Here is a 21,913-nt window from a genome sequence, read left to right on the forward strand (position 1 = left end):
ATGTCACCACCTTCTTTGGGCCAAAGCTCATTTAAAAATGGACTGGAAAACTGTTCTGTGGTCAGATTAATAGAAGTTCAAAATTCTTTTTTGGAAACCATGGATAGCATGTCCTGCAGACTAAAGGGGAGAGGGACCATCCAGATTGTTATCAGTGCACAGTTCAAAAGCCTGCATCTCTGATGGCATGGGGTTGCATTAGTGCCTGTGGCATGGCAGCTTGCACATCTGGAAAGGAACCATCAAAGCTGAAAAGTAGATACAGGGTTTTAGAGCAATGTCTCTTTCAAGGAAGGCCTGCAAGACAATGCTAAACCACATACCGCATCCATCAAAACAGCATGGCTTCACAGTAGAAGAGTCCTGGTGCTGGACGAGCTGGCCTGCAGTCCAGACTTTTCACCAATAGAAAACATTTAGAGCATCATAAAACAAAAAAGAAGACCCAGGGCTATGATCAGCTAGAATCCTATGTCAGACAAGAATGGGACAACATTCCTCTCCTAAAACTCCAGCAAGTGGTCTCCTCAGTTACAGACATTTACAGACTGTTGTTAAAAGACCAGGGGATGCTACATAATGGTAGCTATTTTTTTCCATTTAATGGTAAAATGTCTCAATATCAACATCTGGTCATCAATTTTTTTCTATTGTGACTAAAATATTGGTTTATGAGATTTGATTTATTTTACGTTTTACACAGTGTCTCAACTTTTTTGGAATCGGGGTTGTAAATGTTCAGGGACTTAAGTGTTGATTCTGAAAACAATTGTATTTATGAAGTCATTTTAAAACTGCATTAAAGCCTTAGTTTTTAGTTAAGTTCACGTCTCATGTTTACAGCTATGGTCAACATCTGTATCTGTCTTGTCTAGTCCATCAAAACATATATTTTGATTGTATCTAGGTTCTGAACTTAAAATATAACTTTTTGTTGTTGTTGGGAGAATTCCCCACACTGCCCTGCCTTCTTTCAGTGGAAAAAGTGTGGGCGATGTTTTTAAAGCAGGTCTCCTATCAGCATCAGTTCATGCATCAGACTGTGAAAAAGCAGAGGAGAGCACTGGTTTGACAGGTCTCATAGTTTTGTGAGTCTGTTATCAGGGTCTGATGGCTGTTGACAAAGGTTATCACCCTCTGCTCCAGCCTAAGCCTGTACCAACACCTCAGCCACACAAATAAACACAGTGAAACATTCACGTGATATTTGTCTTCTGTCACACTGACATATTTGCCTTTTCACAATCAAAAATCAGAAACATTCCTCAGAAGCACACCTGTAGATCAACTTTAAGACATTCAAGTTAAGACGGAATAAGTGGTCAAAGGGCAAAAACTGGAGCCAAGATGAAATACTTTAAAACACTTCTGCATCCGTAAATACACTGGCGTAATTAACAGAGAAAACTCTGGTACTGACTCTGGTACTACATCCGATCATATAAAGTACCAGAGTCAGTACCAGAGAAAACTCTGGTACTGACTCTGGTACTTTATATGATCAGATGTAATTGCAACAAATCTATTCATTTCAGTGCATTCATGATGTTACAGAGGTCCATTATGAATGACATGTTGCAGGTATGAAACCATCCTGCAAGCAGTCTTTAAAGTAAAACATTGCTTTGCATGCAGCTCTGTGCAGAGGGAAGTGGTGCTGAAAAAATGTGTTCCAGTGCCAACTTCCTCACTCTGGTAAAGGTCAACACATCATGAGATGTCTCTGAGTAAAGGCAGTTTGCATGTTTACAGTGTGAAGGCCTGGTTTGTGTTGATACAGCCGAACCCAGTGACACATATTGGGACTACAGTTCTTTTTCTGATAATAACAACTGACTTTACACAAAAAAAATGTAACTAAAACTTGCAAATAAATTTCAACCTAAATTTGATTGAATACAGCACAAAACAATATGCTTGATGTTTAATCTGTTAAACGTTATTGTTTTTTCAGAATATGCAAGCATGCAGAATTTGATGTCTGCATTACATTCCAGAAAAGCTGGAACAGGACAAAGTCAAGAGTGTGAAAACTGTGTAATGCTCAAAAAGCACCTGGTTTATTCCACATGTTGGTAGGGTAACTGGTAACAGGTGATAGTACCATGACTTGGTTTAAAGAAGCACTCATGGAAGGCAGTTTTTTACATTGTTGGTGTGATTCTCCACTTTGTGAAAGATTGCATGGGCAAATAGCCCAATTGTGTGTGAACATTGCTCTTCCATGTATAACTGATGGGAATTAAGAGATTTCACCATCAACACTTCTCCAGTTTCAGAGAATCAGAAGGGATAAGGCTGTAAACTGTCATGGTTACTTTGAAACTTCATTTTATTGTTATGGACTTCCGGTTTCCGGGTTCCGGGAACCGGCCTTGTTGCTGGTAACTTGTCACTGCTTTCCCTGAGGTTCACCATCCCCCCACGGCGCTGCGGAGAGTTCTCACACCTGCGATTAATCACTCATCACTACTTACCTTCAAGAGACGCCTGGAAACTCTCTGCAGTGCCAGAGTTTCGCTCTTTACTCCCCGTGGTAAAGCTCCAGCGCTCGGCTCAGTATCTCCTGTGATTCTTTGATTTATTTCTGTACTTACCTGTGGATTCTCCTACTAACGTGTCTCTCCTCTTTTCCAGTGCCTCACTCTCCGCTCACCAGCAGCTCGGCTCCAGCACTCTCACCCACGAAGATTTCCCCTCACTCTCCGGACACTTGGATTCCCCCCCCCTTTTTTCCTGTGCACAATAAATCTCTTAAAACTGCTCCCGACTCCGCATCTGGGTTCATCCACCACGCACGCACACAACAGTAAACAAAGCTTAAAGCTGATATCCTTGGTCCTGGTCAGAGACAGACCAGACCAATCAGCATCATTTGAACAAGGCAACAGCTATGGGCTCGGTTTAGTTTAAGCAACTGCAAACCTGTGAACAATGGTGGTCAGTGTGGAAATAAGAATAGATGCCATTATGGCTGCACATTTCTTTCTTACAAGAACAGAAAATGACTGCACTGAAAGCTTTTCTTGGCGGAAAAGGTGTTTTTATTCTTCTCCTATCCAGTTTTGGCAAGAGCCTGAATCCAACTGGTCCAAATGACTCCACAGATGGTAAAGAATCTGGGTTAACATAACAACAGCTGCCTGTTCACTCCCTGGGTTGGGATTGAACATCCCATTCTGTTGCTCTGATTGGCCTGTAATTAATGTGGCAGTTTTTGAATGCTGTACTGTGTTGATTCAGTTTACCTACTTCATACTTTCTATATCCAAATGTATTTTATTTAACCTTTATATGGCCAGATTAGTCCCATTGATATCAGAGATCTCTTTTTAAAGGAGACCTGTCCAAGACTGGCAGCAATACAAAGTTTCAACAACCAATACACTCAAACTCTCACAGTTCACAATAGATGTGAACAACAATATGAAGCCATCACTTTAAACAGTGACATTCAGAAAGTTCGGATTCAAGGGTTTTCACTAAAAACACTTCAGTCACTAGGTTTTGCGGTCTAAATTCAGATTGTTCCAAGCAAAAGGTGCATGAAACCTAAAAGCCTTTTTCCCCAACTCAGTTTGGATTTTGGGAAAAGTAAACTGCACAAAGTCAAATGGATGCAGGTTTTGCAAATAAACATGAAATTAATAAATCCAGTCATCATAATTGGTCATAAAATTTTTCTTTATTCTAAATGTAATCTAGAAGAATTTAAGGCAATGTGGACAGACATGCTTTTGTACACTTTGGGGTCTGGATAGCAGCAGATTATCATAACAGATAGGTAAAAATGTAGTTCTAAAAATGTGTAAACACTAATTCAAAGGATGAGCTGAGTTATTCTGTGTGATGGATTATAAAAAAACAGCTGAACATTTAAACACTAAAAAGCTTCATCAGGAAGTTGTGCATACTTTGATCACTAGCAGCTATGTCATTCAGAGGACATGTTGCACAAAATGAACATTTTCCTACATGGAAAAAAATGTTTTTTGCTGTTATTTGATTCATTTATACACATAGTTCATGTCCATCCTGACGGATCAGATGATCCAGAAACTCTTTAGATCGTCTTCACAGTTTGACCTTCCCTGTCAGTGGACTGCTCGGATACAGGTTTGAGAAGCGTCCGAGAGTCCAGATTGGGAAGACATTTCTGTAGGAGGTGTAGCTGATGGCACAGCTCTTGTTGAACACACCAGCAATATTCTCCTGTGGAGGAAAAAATAAATCACAGATTGAAGCTCACAGTTCAGTTTCAGGTTCTCTTATATTTGCATTTCAGATTAAAATTTCATATAATTTTACTTGTTTTTGTTCTAAATAACAGCTGGAACTGTTTACAAATGTAAAACGATGGAGTTTCAAGCATTAAATTTAAAAAATTGATTAAATGTGACTGACTATAGAAATTCAGTGAATAATCATAATTAAAATAAGCAACTTTTTAACAGCCCTAATAGTTTTCTATTATATTGTAACACTTCTAAGTATTGTAAGCCAGTATTGTAATGTAAAGTATGATATTGCATATTTAAGCATAGAAAAGTTCATATATATGCAAGAGTTTACTTGTGGCCAGTCTCCATTAGGCAGCTGTTTGTCAATCAGCAGCTGTACTCCTCTCTCTATGGCTCTCCTGTCTGGATGCCTGATTTTAGAAAAAATAAAATTGGAATACAGATTTTTTTACTTGTTTCATTCGATACAATATTTCTATTTGCTATTGAAAGTTAAATTGTACACAAAGAAAAAACATTTACAGAAATTTTAATCATTATAGCATTAGTGCAATCAAGGGCTATATATAAAAGAATAACAGCTGTAACATTGATGAAAGGGGGGAAAAATGATTGATACTAGGTGACTGTTTCCTTGTGAGAGGTGTGAACTCCCAGCTTGGTCCAATCATTTTATAATCATTTGAAATCACTTACTAGGATTAAAAAAAAACACATTTTGGATCTGAGAGTGCCTCACCTTACAGCCATGAGGCCTAACAGAGCCCAGCAGGTGTTGTGGATCTGGGCTGTGCTGCTCTGGATGTAACGCCGCTGCTCACATGACTCAAAGTCCTCCCCCCAGCCTCCGTCAGACATCTGCCGGTCCAGCAGGAACTGGCAGGCTTTCTGCACCTCTACGCACACATCACTGATAACAAAGACACCAAACTGTCACATCAAGTATGTAGGTGTGTTCACAGAGGCCCTTTGAGCCACAGAGTGCTCAGTGTGTTATCAGTATTCACAAACGTACTCATCCTTGTAGGCGTGGCCCATACAGGCAAAAGCTTCAAGGCCAAACCAGATTCCATATGTGAAGCAGACTCCCCAGGACCTGAGATTGAACACAAAAGGATCATTTTTTAATCAAGTAAGACCCATTTATCTGGTATGATATCAGACAGAAAAACACCAAGTGTAGTCCCACCCTTCCCAGGATCCATCAGGCCTCTGCACCTTCCTGCAGTATTCCAGTCCGTCTCTCAAAGTGGAGCTGACAAAGTAAAACAGATCACATCATCAGAAAAACCCTCAGCTTGTTCTTCAAGAGTTTTAATGTTTCCACTTGATAAGAGTTTTTGAGTTTATTCACATTATGATTATAAGACATGAGAAGCCTTCGATACTGAGAAGATTATTCATGCTAATGAAGACAAATATCTGAACATAGATTTTAAGTTACAAATTTACATGCTTGTATACGAGGATGTCACCATATCACAATATTCATGATCATGATTGAAGACAGATCTGATTTTTAGCGTTTATTTCCCAAACTTATCGACTGAAAGATGTCTGGTTGTGATAGATGTGCAAAGAGGATGTTAAATCATGAACACCATGAGTGTCCTGTAGACCTGTAGGTCTCGAATCAAACAACAGCTGAGGCTACGATGCTATTCAACACTCTATGAATGCATTATATTTTTGAGATATATTGAGAATGCATTTGTATGCGTCCACACAAGCTCTATCATTATCACTCAGTTAAAAGTTTTTCACAAAAAAGGAGCCGTAGAGACAGCTTCCAGCCCAAATAGCACTAGTTATACAACACATTAGAACTGCATTCACAAGAAAAAAAAAAACAGCATTAAAGACAACTGCAAAAATAGGAACAGCAGAAAACTGTATTATTTGAGAAGAAGGAGTCAGTAGCTACAGGCTGGGTTTAGTTTAACTGCATGCTGGTAAACAATGGCAACTGGTGAAGAGATTAGCATGGATGCAGCTTTGGTGGCAGTTTTATCAGACGTGGACATTTCTTTATTAAAAAAAGGGCAACAAACTGCACTGAGATTTGTCTTAGTGGAAAGATGGTTTTGCTCTTCTTCTCAGTGGTTGTAACAAGAGTTTGATCTTTTTACTCTTAATGTTAAGAGCTCACTCAAGAGGGGTTCACCTGAGCATCACTGGAGTAAAGTCCCGTTTGGCTGCAAGCAGCCCCATATGTACGCATAGTGCATTTCTGTTCACATGGACAGAGCCGTCTGCTGCCCGTCTCCCTCTTTTACCAGACTACATGATATGAGATTAAAATAACTTAGATGGATGCAAATATTCATATGAAAAGAAGAAAAGGGAAGATTTTACTCTTCTGTCTGTCTCAAACTCTTCTACTATAGGCAACAATGAGTTTTGACTAGTCAGACGTGTGCTCGTCAGGAGCAAAACTTTGAAAAAACACAAACATGGTTTGAAAAAATAGTAGCCACAAATTCCTAGTGTGAAAGCTTATTGTGACTTGCAACATGCTCAAAAACATTACACGTTTGGTGTGCAAGGGCTTTTAGTTATAGCAAGACTAAGCAAGCAGAGCATTTTTGGGTTTATATGTGCTGGGAAATTGCACTGATATGCTACAACCCTGATGACAAGAAACATGCATGCAGCATATCTTTAGTAAAGGGAAGTGGTAATGAATCACAGTCATGCAGAAATCACACAGTGTAACATTGCATTATCATGATGATAAAGATGCAGAAAAAACATTCAAGGCAAAAGAATAGTAAATTGTCAAACTGTGAGAAGAGAGAAAGAGTGAAAAAGGGCTTCAGTATCTGTGACTGCTTCTGAGTGCATATACTGACATGTGCATGTCTGTGAATGTGCAGTGACTTAAAAAATGAATCACTTCAAACTGAGTGAGTTCGAGAATTTTTTGCTAAAATATTGTCTCCTCCAGTTGCAGTGATGTGAAGAGACAGACTTTCAGAATGCCCATTAAAGCTGTTACAAATTCCAACTTGTTAAGTGGCAAATTGTTAGTCTTTTTCTAGATTATTTTTTGGGGCTTTTTTGTCTTTATTGGACAGGACAGCTTATAAAGCTGATTTTATTTTTTTATTGTATTTTATTTCATTTTATTGCTCTTACAGTTCTGGTCCTTAGGTCTCTTTTTAGGTCTCTTTTAGCTGGGTTCCTGTGTTGCCTGGATTCATCTAGGTTATTCTGGGTTTTTAGTTTTAGTTATATTTTTATTCTTTGTCTTTAATTCCACAGTGGAATTTTATATATCAAGGATTCATTGTGTATTTTCAGCTCGTCATGTTTCTGGACTTTGTAATGGGTCTACTAGGACGATAATGATGTTACATTGCTGGCCTTATCTTTCACGGGTTCCCTGTTGATGTGGTTTTGTCTTTATGTTTTTGCTTGTGTTATGATGATGCTCTGTTTTATTGTGTTTCTGCTTATTGTCAAAGCACTTTGCAAACCTCTGTTTTTAAAGGTGCTATACAAATAAAGTTATTATTATTATTATTATTAAAGAAAGAGGAAAGAGAAGGGGGTAAGACATGCACCAAATGGGCCGAGACTGAATTGATTCTGTGACCAGTGCACTGAGAACAACATCTGCACACAGGCACCTGCACTACCAACCTAGCTAAACCAGTGCCCTCAACTCTTTGGTTTAACTTGGCTTTAGACATCTTTCACAAGAGGTTTGATACCAAACGGTGTTCCCAAAGGACAGATGTTTGTAGGAGTAATACCCCATCATCACTAATCAAAGCTTTAAAAACAAGATGACACCTTTTTACCTTATCTCCTCAGCTCGGTGTTCAGGGAAAGCTTTCTGGAAGTGCCTGAGGGCCTGCATGGTGGCTGACGTACACTCCACATAAGTGTAATCTATCATGATGTCACCTGTTTGTGGGTGTAAGTGAGAGAAAGAGGATAGAGATTGCATAACACCTTCTATATTCCCCTTTTTTTACTGGAAACATCCTGATACAAGACTTTTTGCCTTTCCATGCTGACAAAAGTCATAAATTGCAACATATGGAGTACAATGAAAAATGTTTTCCAGGCAGTGGGTGTTGACATGAACCACGACTGTCGTGCTTATATTGGAATCCTCATTTCCCTTTTTCACAGCTACATGTTTGCAGGTTGAGCAACAGTGACTGTCCTAGATGTGAACCCTGTTTGTATACTCATGGCTCAGGCACCAACTTGCAGGATATGGCTTTTACGTAACATTTTACCCTGACTATTGTACAGTGGCTCCTTTATGTTAGGCATTAGCCAAAAGCCAGAACAAACAGCACACTGAAAGGTTTTTAATGACTTGACTTAGGAGTGTGAAGCACAGATCAGGTTTTGACAGGATTGGTGAAGAAAACAAACATACCGAACACCTCTGAGGGGTTGAGCAGCTCCAGGAGTTTCCCTCCTCTTTTAGTTTCATATGTGGCAAATCCACCATCAGGGTTTCTCATACTCAGCAGCTAGAAAAGAAAAAACAAGGTAATAAAAGAACAGTCATGTTTGCACTTTCAGTTCAAATCTGGCTATGATACAAGCAGAAATCAAATAATGATGATTCCTGATTTGACAGCTAAGAACCCAGCTATCTTAGGAGCCAGATATTGAGTATTGGCTATTATTAATTATCAAAAATGGCAGGTAAACCTCTGCACACTGTCTAAATTGTATAAAACCATTTGTAACATTTTGGTTGTAAGAAGGGCCTTTAATGAGATCAAACAAGAACTAAACCACTGGGTTTTATTTATTTGGATTACATGTTTGCCATCCTTGTGGGTCAAATTTTACTGGTTTCTCTGTTTTGAGGACATTATAGGATAAAGTTTGACCAATTTCCCTGTTTCATCATTTTGCAGACTTCATTTCAACTTATTTAAAAAGTCCAAACCTACCTGGCCCTATGTAAAAAAGTCATTGCCCCCTTACCCTAATAACCTGTTGTTCCACCCTTGGAGGTAACAACTGCAAGCAAGTGCTTCTGATAACTGCATGAGTATTTCACATTGCTGCAGAGGAATTTTGGCCCACTCTTCTTTGCAGAATTGCTTCAATTCAGCCACATAGATCTTGGTTTCTTGATTGATGATTCTTTGACTTTTAAGCTTCATATTGAGCAACTTGCAAAGAAGTTAAAGCTTCGACTGGGATTTTCTTTAGAAAAAAAGTTGTTCTGTACATGCATGCATCTTCTCAAAGCCTTAAATCTTTGGATACTGTACCATGGGGCACTGGGGTTTATAACCAATCTTAAGTCCTTAACTCATCATGTTTTCTGTATGACCGAGTCGGTTTGCCTTCTTTGACCACACATAGGCTAAATCATTGGCATATCCTTATTTATAAGGTTTTACTCTGACTGCTTCCGTCAAATTGTGTGATTTTATTAAGCTGAAAAGGTCTGGAAGCTCTGTGACTAAGTCACATAATTTACTTTTGCTATCTGTGCCAAAGGTCCATCTTGAAATGGGTAAAAAGGGTTTTTATGTGCGCTGCCTTGTAGGCCAGCCACTCCTGAGGAGGTTCACCACTGTTACAAGTTTTCCCCTATTTGTGGATAATGGCTCTCACCATGGTTTGCTGGAGTCCCAAAGCCTTGGAAATGGCTCTGTAACCTTTTTCAGACTGATAGATGTCAATGACTTTGTTTCTCATTTGTTCTGATGATGTGATCTTTTAGCCTACTTCTCTGTGTCAGACAGGTTCTATTTAAGGGGTTTTTTGATTCAACAGGTTTGGAAATAATCAGTTCTCAGCTTTCCAAAAAATGTGGTTAATCACAAATAATTCATGATTTAACAAGGAGGGGTACTTTCACATAGGGCCAGCTAAGTTTGGATGGCTTTAGTCCCTTAATAAATGAAATAATCAGTTCAAAACTGCATACAATATTTACTCTGGTTGTCCAAGATTGGAATTTTTAATGCTCTTTAACAGTTAAGTCTGACAAATATGCAAAAGAATAAGAAATCAGAAAGAAGGCCAATACTTTTTACAACACTGAATAGGCAGTATGCCTTATTAACATTAAATTTTGCCTTGTTTTAATGTCATATTTAGTATAAATTTGCAATTATTTTGGATATAGAGCTAATCGTAGCACCTTTCGGGTATTTCTGACTCATCAAACCAACAAATGCTAAACATCTTAATAACAACCCCTTATTTCTTAGGAAATATTGATCATCATCAAAGGATGTGGTAGGAATCTATCCCTATTATTTTAGGCAATTATGTTGAAGAAATATGTATTTATCACCAAGAAATGTATGAAAACAGTCAAAATTGATCCCTGTACAACAGAAATGTTCTGTTTATAAGAGACAAACTGTAAATTACGTTTATCTTCAGTTTACTCACCACACTGACAGCATCATATAAGCGCTCTGAGGGAACATGCCGGTTGATCGATGGACAGAGCTCCTGCAGCAGCATCACCGACTTCAGACCCTCGGCTGTGCAGTCAGCTACGATCCAGCCGCAGTCACGAGTACTGAAGGGAAACCCTCCCTGATAAAAAGGTGAAGGTAGCAAATTACTATACACAAATATTATAGGTTGATAAATTTTCTTAGAGGCCATATTTGTCCTTCCTTAATTTGAAAAGAAATAAAAAAGGGCTATTCTTGGTTGTAGTTTTACCTTGTTCATCTGCCTGTAATACTTTTGATACTCAGGAGGATTTTCTGGTATCTATAAGGGTGGACAAACAAGTCAGGCATTAGTAGCCATTTTAAAGACCTTACTGTATCTGTTAGAGATAACTGGAGCTTAATAACACAGCATTAATAATCACTCAAACACATTCAGTGATCACATAAAAAAGTATGTGTTATTTAAAGTTATAAAGCAGAAAGGTGTGACTTAGATGTTGGTTGTACCTGTGTTATTCTAAGAAACTCATGCGCATTGTGAAGACACTCAAGAAGTCTGGGATTATCCTGGGCTCCTGCCTGAAAGTGAGGACAAACACATTATAATGAACCTCTACATGATATTCTTTCAGCAAAATCTGAATCCAACACAAAGTGCTCAAATAGCAGTGTCAGGTATGACGATGTTGACAGTAGTTTTTCAGCATCAACAGGCTTGACTTCTGCTTTTAAGCAATCGATTATCCAATTATAAAAACTGCCAGAATAAGAAAAACTTGCTCTGTGCTCATCTGTTGGACAAATAATCTTTAAAGACAAATATTTTTGGGGGATAGAATGTGCAGGAACTTCTGCATGTTACAAGGGTCCCTCAGGGCTGAGTACTGGGTCCACTGCATCTCAGTTTGTACATTGTGCCTCTAAAATAGGGCTGAACATTATAGGAATAAAGTGGCATTTTCCTTCTGTTATACATGTTTAAATATGAAAATATACGTGAAGTTATTCCAAATAAAATCTCAGTTTATAATGACTTAAATATTTTAACTTAGCATTTCTTATCATCCTGGTTTAATTATTAAAAACTTTAGGTCAATTTTTATGTTAGGTTCTACCTAAATGAGGATAGAATGTGATAATGTACCACTGCGTTTGCTACAAATGCTCCAAAGTATACTGAGTTTCATCTGACTCATCAAAATATTTTTTACATATTTTTTGTGATAAATTCTATTTTTTTGCAGTGTACGACCCATCAAAGCTCTTATTGCAGTGATGATAAAATTGGGATTTAGTGTGCATTTCCACTTTAAACACATATAACCTAAAAACAATGTGTATGTACCTTGTTACGCTGATGACAATCAGTTATATTAGTGAGATTCAGTTCAAGTTCTTCTAATTCCCCTCATTATAAAGACAAAAGCTTGCTTTTAAATAATTTGATTCTGATGCAGCTCACACTATTTAAGGTACTTTCAATCAAATTAAAACTTCAGAGTTTGTATGACTTTTGTTCTTGGTGAATCGGACATTGACCTTTTTTTTTTTTGAGGTGTCATATTTGCAAAAATAAAAGAGGTAACTTGATATAAGTTGTCAAGTACCATTGATTTGCAGTTGTATATTGTTGAAACGAACTGTAAAAAGCATGCAGGGTTTGGTTGCTAGGATTAAAACGGCATAAGAAAGTGGTTGGACTTGTCCCATGTAGGACTGGAAATCTGCCCACTGGGAAAAGTTTTGTCTGTCAAACTGATAATCCTGCAATGCATTTTCATATCTTTATATTGTATGCCCCCCTTTTGCATATGGTTTCTTGATGTCATGTTTGCTTAAATAAATAATAATATATATATGTAACAAATGCTGAAAACATTGGGGAATTTCTATTTTACCTCAAGGTAAGCCTGAACTGCAAAACAAGTGTCCCAGAGTTGAGATCCGTTGGTGCCCTGTGAACAGAAAAGTCCCAAAGCACACAAACTCTTAGAGGTGAAACAGAGAAAGTTAATCTTGTTTTATACAGCCAATTCAGCTCACTCTCCTTTCTCCATCACTTTTGTTAAACTCACAGGATTCTTTACTCTGAGGCTTTCTGAATGTGCTTAAAGGTTTGTTTTTGGGGTGTAACACTAACAATATTCATCTTAGCCCTCAAAATGAGCAGAAATCTCACCTGCATTTTCATGCCATCCAATCCCAACCTGCAACATAAAAAAAACATTCATGTGAATCTTACATATATATATATATATATATATATATATATATATATATCTTACTAGTGAAAAATGCACAACATTTATCACCATAGAGGTTTGATAGTTCAATACAGTTAACTTTTTTTTAATGCTTGTTCTAAAGATGCTTATTTTGCATTTAAAAAATGTTTTTTAAAGGGAAATGAAGCATTCAAAGGAGCAGTGGAGTTCTTATTTTACATCACTATGAGAGCAGTTAAGTGGTGTCTCGCTGCTGCATTACTACTGTAGCTTACCTATGATGCACCTCAAACAAGAAAACAGTATGCAGTAAATGGGAATTTAAAACTTGACTGTATTGATTTCAGACCTGATTGGCTCCAACCAAGTACTAAGTGCATAAATGAGCATAATTTTCCACAAGGTCAACATTTCTGTACCATAAATTCCTTTTTAGACCCATGTTTTGTGATATTCTGATATTTTGAGCTAGCAGATATTAGATTTTTGTAAACTGTAAGCCATAATCATCAAGATTTTAAAGCCAAAAAGTCTAGAAATATTTCACTCTGTAATGATGTGTCTGGAATATATGGACGTGTCACTTCTTCAAATGAACCTTTTCCTAATATTCAGATTTTTTTAGGTGCACTTGTATGTACTGTAACTCTGACTTGTCTACCAAGTTGTCAAGTAGTTTTTTTAAAGTGAGACATTCAAAGGTGCAGTTTTGTCCTTATTTTTCATCAGTGTCCTTATTTTTTGTTACATAAACTTGGTCTGATATGGTGTTAAATTGTCTGACTAACCAGAGATAGTCTGGGATCCTGGACACGTGCTCCTGAAAGGCCAGAGAGGAAGGACCGTCCACGTACCAGCGGACCAACATGTTGATAGTTTTGGAGATCTGAGGAAGGAGGGACAGATTTCATGTTTACACCCTATTTTTTCTGTTAAACTTATTAAATAGGGTGATTTAAAAACATATGCAAATAAGTTGAGTTTTTCAAAGATATTGTTAATGTCCAAATACAGAACAGGTACCATGCTAAACACTGAAAAGGCTTTATTATTTTCATTCTTTTGCTATTAAGGGTATTTCAGTGTGCACTACCGGTCCGATGCTGATGCATTTAGTGAAGCGGTCGTCAGCCTGGATGTGCTCATACAGCTCTTTGACGGCTCTTCCTCTCAGTGTCGTGCTGTGGTGAGCTTCATAAACGTTTAACACCACTGCAGGATAACAGAACGACAGTCATGAGGTCAGAAGATGATTCATGGAGCAGCTTTTAGGGAAATACCAGTGAAAAATGTTAGTCACTTCATCATTATATCAATACTATCCCTTTGTCAGGGATTTCCCCTGGGTTATTTTGATTTCAGATGTCTCAACTCAGATCATGTGGTTGCAAAACATTTGTTTCATCACCACTATGCTAACAGTCAGTCTTTGTTTGAAAATAACCACAGATTTATTCACACATAACTGAGTCACTTGCATTAGCAACAGTCATTACTGGCTGTTTGACAGCCACGTACTGCTGCAGGTGCTAGGGTGTGCCATTTATACTTACTGTATGCGACTGTGAGCAGCGTGCTGTGAGGTGTGTACAAGTCACATGCTGCCACATTGTTCCTTTGAGCCGGCCAGTTAATGGAGGAGTAGTCCTGCACGTAAAGCTCCTAGAGAACAAACATGAAGATATGTAAACATTAAAAAGTCTGCATGACTCTGATAGATAACTCAGCTCTGTCCAAGATAAACAGCACTGGGCTGCTCCTTCTGCAGATTGTAAATATGAATCCAAGAAAATGGAGATTCCTGTCCTATTTACTCCCTCACTCGTGAACTGATGGGAGGGATAGAGAAGCAAAAGCATAATTAATGTTTGAAATTCCTCCCAGTCCCACCAGGCTCTGTGCTCAGAGGTTAACAGGGCTTATCCTTACTTAACCTGAATCTAAATAATGAATACAAATAATACAAATCTTTCTTACCTTAAATATATCTTACAGTACATCAATACCTAACGTCCATTATTAAACGCAGCGAATAACAAAATGTAATCAAAGGAAACCATCAAAGTCTTTTTACTCTTTGTCTTGAAGTTTAGGGTTTGCTGTCAGTGTAGTGAGTTGGGCGCCCCCTTGTGGCAAAAGATGAGAACAGTACCTGTCTGAGGCTGAGGACCAGAGCATCCTCGTCTGCAGCCAGTCGGACAGCGTAACAGTAGCTCATGGGGAGGTAGACTTGGCGGCAGTGGCACCACAGGGTTGAGGGGTGAGCAGGCATCCATGTTGGAAAAAGCCTGACAAAGATGAAACAGTGTGGGTTTACTCTAAATAAAATCAATGCAGCTCTTTGCCAACATAGCAAGAATTAAGGCAAAGTATTCACCCATGGTGGTTGTATCATCAAGGTAAAGAAAAATTAGGCTGTGTGCATAGAAATAAAAGTTCCACCCTGACACCTCTGTTTTTAAGCATAAATATTAAACAACAAACTAAAATGTAATTGTAATGTGCAGGAGTGGTGCTAAACTAAACAAGTACATTACAGGGAATATGCTTAAAAGGAAAAAAAGGAAATTTTAGAATATATACAGTGCTTAACAAATTTATTAGACCACCTGTCATATTTGTCTCAAAGACCATCCAGCATCATAAAGTGCTTTAATGCAGCCTCTTTCATTTTCAGCCACGTTTTACCATTTTGAACAGGAATGAGGGATTTCAAACTGAATTCACCCAAATTTGAGCCGGCTCACTGGGCTTCTCTGAGAAGTCAGAAAGTAATCAAGCATAGCATTCAACCACTAAAACTCATCTTTCTGTTCAGGAATACAAGTAAAATCACTATAATTTGACATATTAATCAAGAAATATTAATGTGTTTTACTATTTTTTCAGTATTTTTGTAAATCAGTAAGTTTGAAAATTCATGGATAAAAATAATAATTATATTTTAGCATTAAAAATATCATTTTGGTTAAAGAGCTTCTACATATTGGTGTATTAACCATTGCAGAAACATAAAAAATGATTTTGGTAATTACCAATGCTGTTAATTTAGGGCAGCTGTGGCATAAACCTTACTTTGGTTAGGGTTAAGGTGGTCTAATAAATTTGTTAAGCACCGTATATAGAGTGTTTAATATCTTTAATAACTTTGGTTGGCTCAAATCCTTTCTTACACATACATTTGTCTCTGAAATGTGCAATATTTTGTTTGTTGATAATAATGGTTGTTACTTGTTTCACACAGTCTTTCTGTATTTGTTTAAGTGACCATCTTTTCATTTACATTTTTATTTGACTTTAAAAGAATTTGTACATCAAAACATGGCATCAAAGATTTCTACATCTAGACATTTAAATTTTTTTCTTCATATGCATGAGCCAAAGGTATCCCCTGGCTTAACAAAAAACATATGAATAACAAAAATGACGCCACTGTAACAGCACAGTTTCATTCTAACATGTGCTGGTGTAGCTCAGTGGGTAGAGCAGGCACCCATTAGCAGAGACTACAGTCCTCAAAGCACTGGTCCTGAGATTGATTCCCAGTCCCGGCACATGTCCTCCCCTACTCTCTCTCCAGCTGCCCTATCAAAATATAATATAAAATATAATCTGTGGGGTGCAGATGGCCTACTGGTTTAAGGCACGCCCCATATACATGCTGCCTGGGTTCGAATCCGGCCTGTGGCCCTTTCCCACATGTCTCTCTCAACTATCTCGTCCCTGTTTCTGACTCTATCCACTGTCCTCCTCTATCAATAAAGGCCCCCCCCCAAAAAAATTCACTTCAACAGTGATGTAAGAGTTTCAAACTAACACACAAACATAATCCTGTTTCTCTTCTAACCTCTAGCGAGATCCTAAAGATATTTTTGTTGGTTACTAGAGGACATGACGGGATTTTAGCCAAAAGCAACTCACCACATCTCTGGCAGCAGTGTGTTCATCCCCTCCCAGCTGTACACGTTTAAAATGGCCAGCCAGAATTTACCCCAGGATGGGATCCCCACAGCACCACCTATTAGAAACAAACAATGATTAATACTAAAACAGCTATGTCAAAGTTGTCTTGTGTAAGTGTGAAAACACCAATAGGCTGTTACCATCAGAGCATGGTACATCATACGCTGATGTACATCTGTAAACAGGGCTGATATCCATTGATACAATGTTAAACTGACGCTTAGAACTAAAAATGCGATACTTGCTGCAGATTAAATCAAACCAGAGACCACACACTGACTAACCCTTCACCTTTCCTAACTCTACCATAAATAACTACACACCTTTGCTGTGAAGGTTGTTCCTGGCTCGGATCATATCAGGATCATCAGGCTCGACTCCCAGGATCCTTAATGAGGTGTAACTCAGCGCTGTACCAAAGACGGTCGACTTATCTTCAATATGTCTGAAGAAGAAAAAAACAACAATTCTGTCATGATTAATGCAAAAGCAAGTGCTTTTGAACTTATTACAGGACCTTCCTCCTGTACGCACTGTATTACAGCAACAATAAACACTTAAATTTGTAATGAAAACTGTTTTATTACAACAGTTTAAATCTAATTATGACATCTCACAGAAAACACTTTTATAATGTTGCATTCAAGATGAACAGGTATGCTTATACAAAAATAACCTTAGAGGCCACCTTTAATTGATTTTACTAAACCTTTAGCTTATTTTATTTTTCAGTTACCTTCCTTCTTCTAGAAACAAAATACTGTTGAAGAAGAAGTGTAATAGCAATGAAGGATGTGTGGATATTGTGTGTCACTGACTTACAGACCCCAGCCTCCGTCTGGCAGCTGAACGGAGCGCAGGTACCTCACCATCTCTTTCTTCCAAGCCTCAGGCAGAGGGATCTTTGCCACGTGGCACGTAATCAGGAGACCTGAAACACAGAAATGAAAAATATTATAATGTATGCACAAAGATACAGATAGGAATAATCCTCTGCTGTGATCGTGTTAGGGACACTTCTCCACTTGCAAATCCTACAATTATTCTAATTAGCAAAAAAGTTGGAAATTATGCTTTTTTGGACACTATTGAACTTTCTGGACAGACAAAGGCAAAAAGTGTGCAAAAACTTATAAAGCAAAATATTTCTTTTGCATCTGCAGTGAGCAACACAGCAAAATACACTCCACAAAAGTAAGCCTTCCTGTGTGCCACCTGTGCACTAGAAAGTATTGAACAAAGTCTGAGTGATGTCAGACATTGGGTCACTGACAGAGGGCTTCTGATGCCAATCCTCTGTAAAAGCCATGAATAAAAACTGTCTCAGAGCTTATTTGCAAAGAGGTGGAGCTGAGGTGGGCCTAAACCTCATGGCAAAAAAATAATATTATTTACTGACTAGCAGACATGTCAGCTATGCCCCTATTTATGTATTACTGACATCTTTCTTAAAACCAAAAATGGACGAGTTAAAAAAACTCACTCCCTTTACAGTGTGACCATAGAGACATGAATGACTCAGACCAGAATCGTCTTTTGAACCAGGCTGTAAACATTATTTCTACTATAAAAGTTGGCATTATAACATTGAGTATACTTATACAAGCCTTGACTAGACTTTCAAGCAACTGCAGGTGTTTAGCAATTGGCTTTATTTTTCAGTGAAAGAGGTTGCCACTTGCTACAACCATGTCTTAAAATATCAGCAAGCTGACTTCTAAGATGACCACTGTTACTTTAAATGGCGGTTTACCTTTGACAAAGTACTGGAGTCTTTAAAGGACATTAAGAGGATGATTTGGTTTTACCTGGAAGCAGAAAGAGAGGTCCTCCGTAGTCCCCGGCCCAGTGACCGTCCTCTGCTTGGAGGTGGCTGTAGAAGTTCATTCCTTTCAGAGCTGCATCAACAGCGGTGTGGGCGGCCGGGGAGTCGGACACAAACTTACTCTGTGGAGAGATGAGGAGGTGATAAATATAAAAGGATGTCAGAAGAGTAAAGATTTCAAATGTGATTAATTTCATAATGTCTATAATTAATCACATTAAATCTCACTGACCATTAGGCCTAATGACCTTGACCTTGTCCTCCAAAATCTAATCAGATCATCATTGAGTCTTAGTGGATATATATGCAAAGTTGAAAGAAAATCCCTTAAAGAGTTCTTATTTAGGGAGGGTAAAGCTCACACTCGCTTTGACACTTTGGTCCAAACCACTGATATGAAAAATGTGACCAACGCTAGAAAGAGTACAGGGAAATAGGCAGTAACAAATTACAAGCAAAGCAATTTTTCCATATAAAACAAACAATAACAAGAGCCTGATTTAACTGACATATAGAGCAATAAAACGTCACTGCTCACCGTGTCCAGACCCAGACAGTGGGCCTCCAGCATCGTCTGCTCTCTGTCAGGAGCCTCCTGGTCCTCCACATAACGCCAGGTCTGCCTTCCTTCCAAGTTAGTCAGCCTCCAGCGGCTCAGGTCTGTGGCTGGGTCCGTCTTGTACGGGCCCCCTCGCCTCCGCAGGTGCCTGGCAGGTGTAAAGGGTAAAATAAGAACTACAGTTTATGGTCATTGGAGGGGAGATGTAATCAAAAGGAGACACTCTATGTTCCCTGCTGACTCTTGGAGCAGTTCTGCTGAGATGGAGGGATGCTTTTCCACACACTCTCACACAATGGCTGGAGGATTTTATGTTTTACTTAAAAACAGGGAAAATTAGATGCGCAATGACTTGACTGTTAGAGTTGTTCAGAGCGCTGGGAAACATAAAAAGTGGCTAACAGATAAATAAGTCAAGTTCTAACAAAACAGCCAGAATTTAAAAAGCAAAACGGAGTACAATAAAATAAATGGATGTATGTCCACCTTGGGCTTCCGTACATCATATGCTTTTTGCCACATTTTTTTAGGCACTTGACTGAGACCCAATGAAACAACTCTGTGACCCACCATTGGGTCTTGACCCATCTTGTGAGAACCTCTGCTGCAAATGATGAATGTCAAAATAACATGCTGTCAGCAATAAATGTTTGTTGTATATAATCGTGATGAGCTAATTTTGAAAATGGGAAACTTTCTACAAAAGTGAACTTATTGTGGCAGGGATGCAACATTTACTGTAAGACTTTAATAGCAAACTAAAGTTCATCCACAAACAGCCTCCATTAAACCTTTTCATTGTTCCAATGATTTAACATTTTCTCCTAGAAAAAGAAAACCTGCTAAATTGTCCAACAATAAAAAAAAATACTCACGTTCCCTCTGTCATGTCTGTGGGTTACGGATATGGAGTTGAATCCTCCACTGACCTGAACAAATTCATTTACTTTTCGGCTGCTCTGAAGGTTTTCCCTTTCTCGCTGTTTACATGGGAGCTGTAGTTCTTTACAGTCATTGTCTAGTGCTCTTTAATGCAATTCAGACTTCATTACCCAGCGAACCTCACTGAGCCGTCCGAGGAGTTCTCCAAATGGAGAGACATGAGCAGAGAGTTAGTTGTCCAATCAGAGTACACCTGGGCGGAGATAGGGGCGGACCAGCCGTGAAGTCCACCAATCAGAGCGCTACTACGACAAATACTACACATGTGCTCATTCTGTTATGACAGCCTTCCCAATAAAGCAACATTAGGCGGTAGTTTAGTGCCAAACTTACTTAAAATACAGTTGAAATAAATTATAGACAGTTGAGAAAGAATTTTGGAATAAGTTCAATCCTTATGATCTCACTAGAGGTCAGTTTATGATTATTCTATGTTTTACAAGGGGAATTTCACTCATTACAAAACCTGATGTAAACAAATACATTCAACTAATTAAGCATAACAGACCAATCCACATTTTATTTGTTCATATTTGCAGGCCTACCCACAGATTTTGCTAGACCACTGAAAAAACAGTAAATGGGAACTCCCCTTTTGTGATTTATTGATAGTATTAATGCATGTGTGTTGGATCAGGAGAAGTAATAAATGTGCTCATTTTGGAGCTGAAAAGTGTGTCAAACTATTCTTGGGTTCTGACACTGATATCTTTTAAAATTTGTGCCACTTCTCCTTATTACCCATTTAAACCACTTTTCCATCCATTTATTCCATTATCATTAGCCACTTTTCATCAATTTTGTGCAATTTTTGCTAAACACCCACCTCACCCATTTTTGCTTCTTTGCAACCATATCTGCCTTTTAAACCACTAGTGTCAATTTTAATCCCATTTACCCTTTTCTTTTCGCCCTCCCTGACACTGATGTTGTTGCCACTATTTCAGATTTCAAATGCATTCCACTGTTGTTACACCCATTTTTACTCTGCCATTTTTATTCTGTCTCTGAGAACAGCCTGCTCCTTCACCAAGGACCTTCTGTGGCTTACCCCCTTGTTTACTATGAGTTGAGTCAGCAGTCTTCCTCATTATTGTGGTTGTGCAGACTGCACCAGAGTGAAAGCATAAAGGTTCGGGAAACTTTTGTACCCTGGACTTTTCCACAATATTTCAATACTTTAAGGTAGTGGATTTTTTTTTTTTTTTAATTTTTGTGAGCTGTAAGTTGTACTCATTAACTCTTGGAATATTTCCCTTTGCATGAGATGAATCAAAAATATATGGAGATTTAACTTTCCAAAGTAAATCACAGGGGAAAAAAGATTTCATGGTATTCAATTTTTTTAATGATTTCCCCTGTATACTTGAATGCCAAGAATTCAGAAAAACATATTTTGCAGCCATAACAATAGACAGAAGATCAAGTTTCACAGCAGACCAACATATAGCTGAATTTTGTGTCAGTTACATTAAAGTGGTTTCACGTGCTATCTTAGCATTGGAGTAGTAATGGGTGATGGGTAGTAATCATCCATTAGCCTTTTAGACAGAAAGTAGGTTATTTGTTTTTTATCTTCAACAGAAGGTTCAAGTATAAAGTGGATGATCAGTGTCACCTGCTGCTCTTGAAATTAATAGAGATTGGTTAAGATTTCTTTTTTTTAAATTGCTGTACTTTTAACTGTTATACTTGTGATCTTGAGTTACACTCTAAGAAATGAAATGTTGATTTTACTTAACTAAGTTATG

General features: G+C 38.2%; 1 protein-coding gene across 1 annotated transcript; it reads right to left on the reverse strand.

Moving 5' to 3' along the window:
- Positions 1–3,672: 3,672 nt before the first annotated feature.
- On the reverse strand, positions 3,673–20,244 carry lss (lanosterol synthase (2,3-oxidosqualene-lanosterol cyclase)). The gene is made up of 22 exons (XM_041807262.1): positions 20,096–20,244; positions 19,200–19,368; positions 18,645–18,783; positions 17,659–17,767; positions 17,160–17,281; positions 16,795–16,891; positions 15,026–15,161; positions 14,427–14,535; positions 13,967–14,085; positions 13,662–13,759; positions 12,828–12,855; positions 12,547–12,603; positions 11,156–11,227; positions 10,917–10,967; positions 10,635–10,784; positions 8,641–8,737; positions 8,048–8,153; positions 5,431–5,496; positions 5,257–5,337; positions 4,981–5,151; positions 4,573–4,651; positions 3,673–4,212 (listed from the first exon to the last, which is right to left on the reverse strand). The coding sequence occupies exons 1-22, from the start codon at positions 20,107–20,109 to the stop codon at positions 4,075–4,077; spliced, it is 2,208 nt and encodes a 735-aa protein (XP_041663196.1). The 5' UTR covers positions 20,110–20,244; the 3' UTR covers positions 3,673–4,074.
- Between the last annotated feature and the right edge of the window lie 1,669 nt (positions 20,245–21,913).

Source organism: Cheilinus undulatus, linkage group 15 (genome assembly GCF_018320785.1).
Source record: "Cheilinus undulatus linkage group 15, ASM1832078v1, whole genome shotgun sequence".
Lineage (NCBI taxonomy): Eukaryota > Metazoa > Chordata > Actinopteri > Labriformes > Labridae > Cheilinus > Cheilinus undulatus.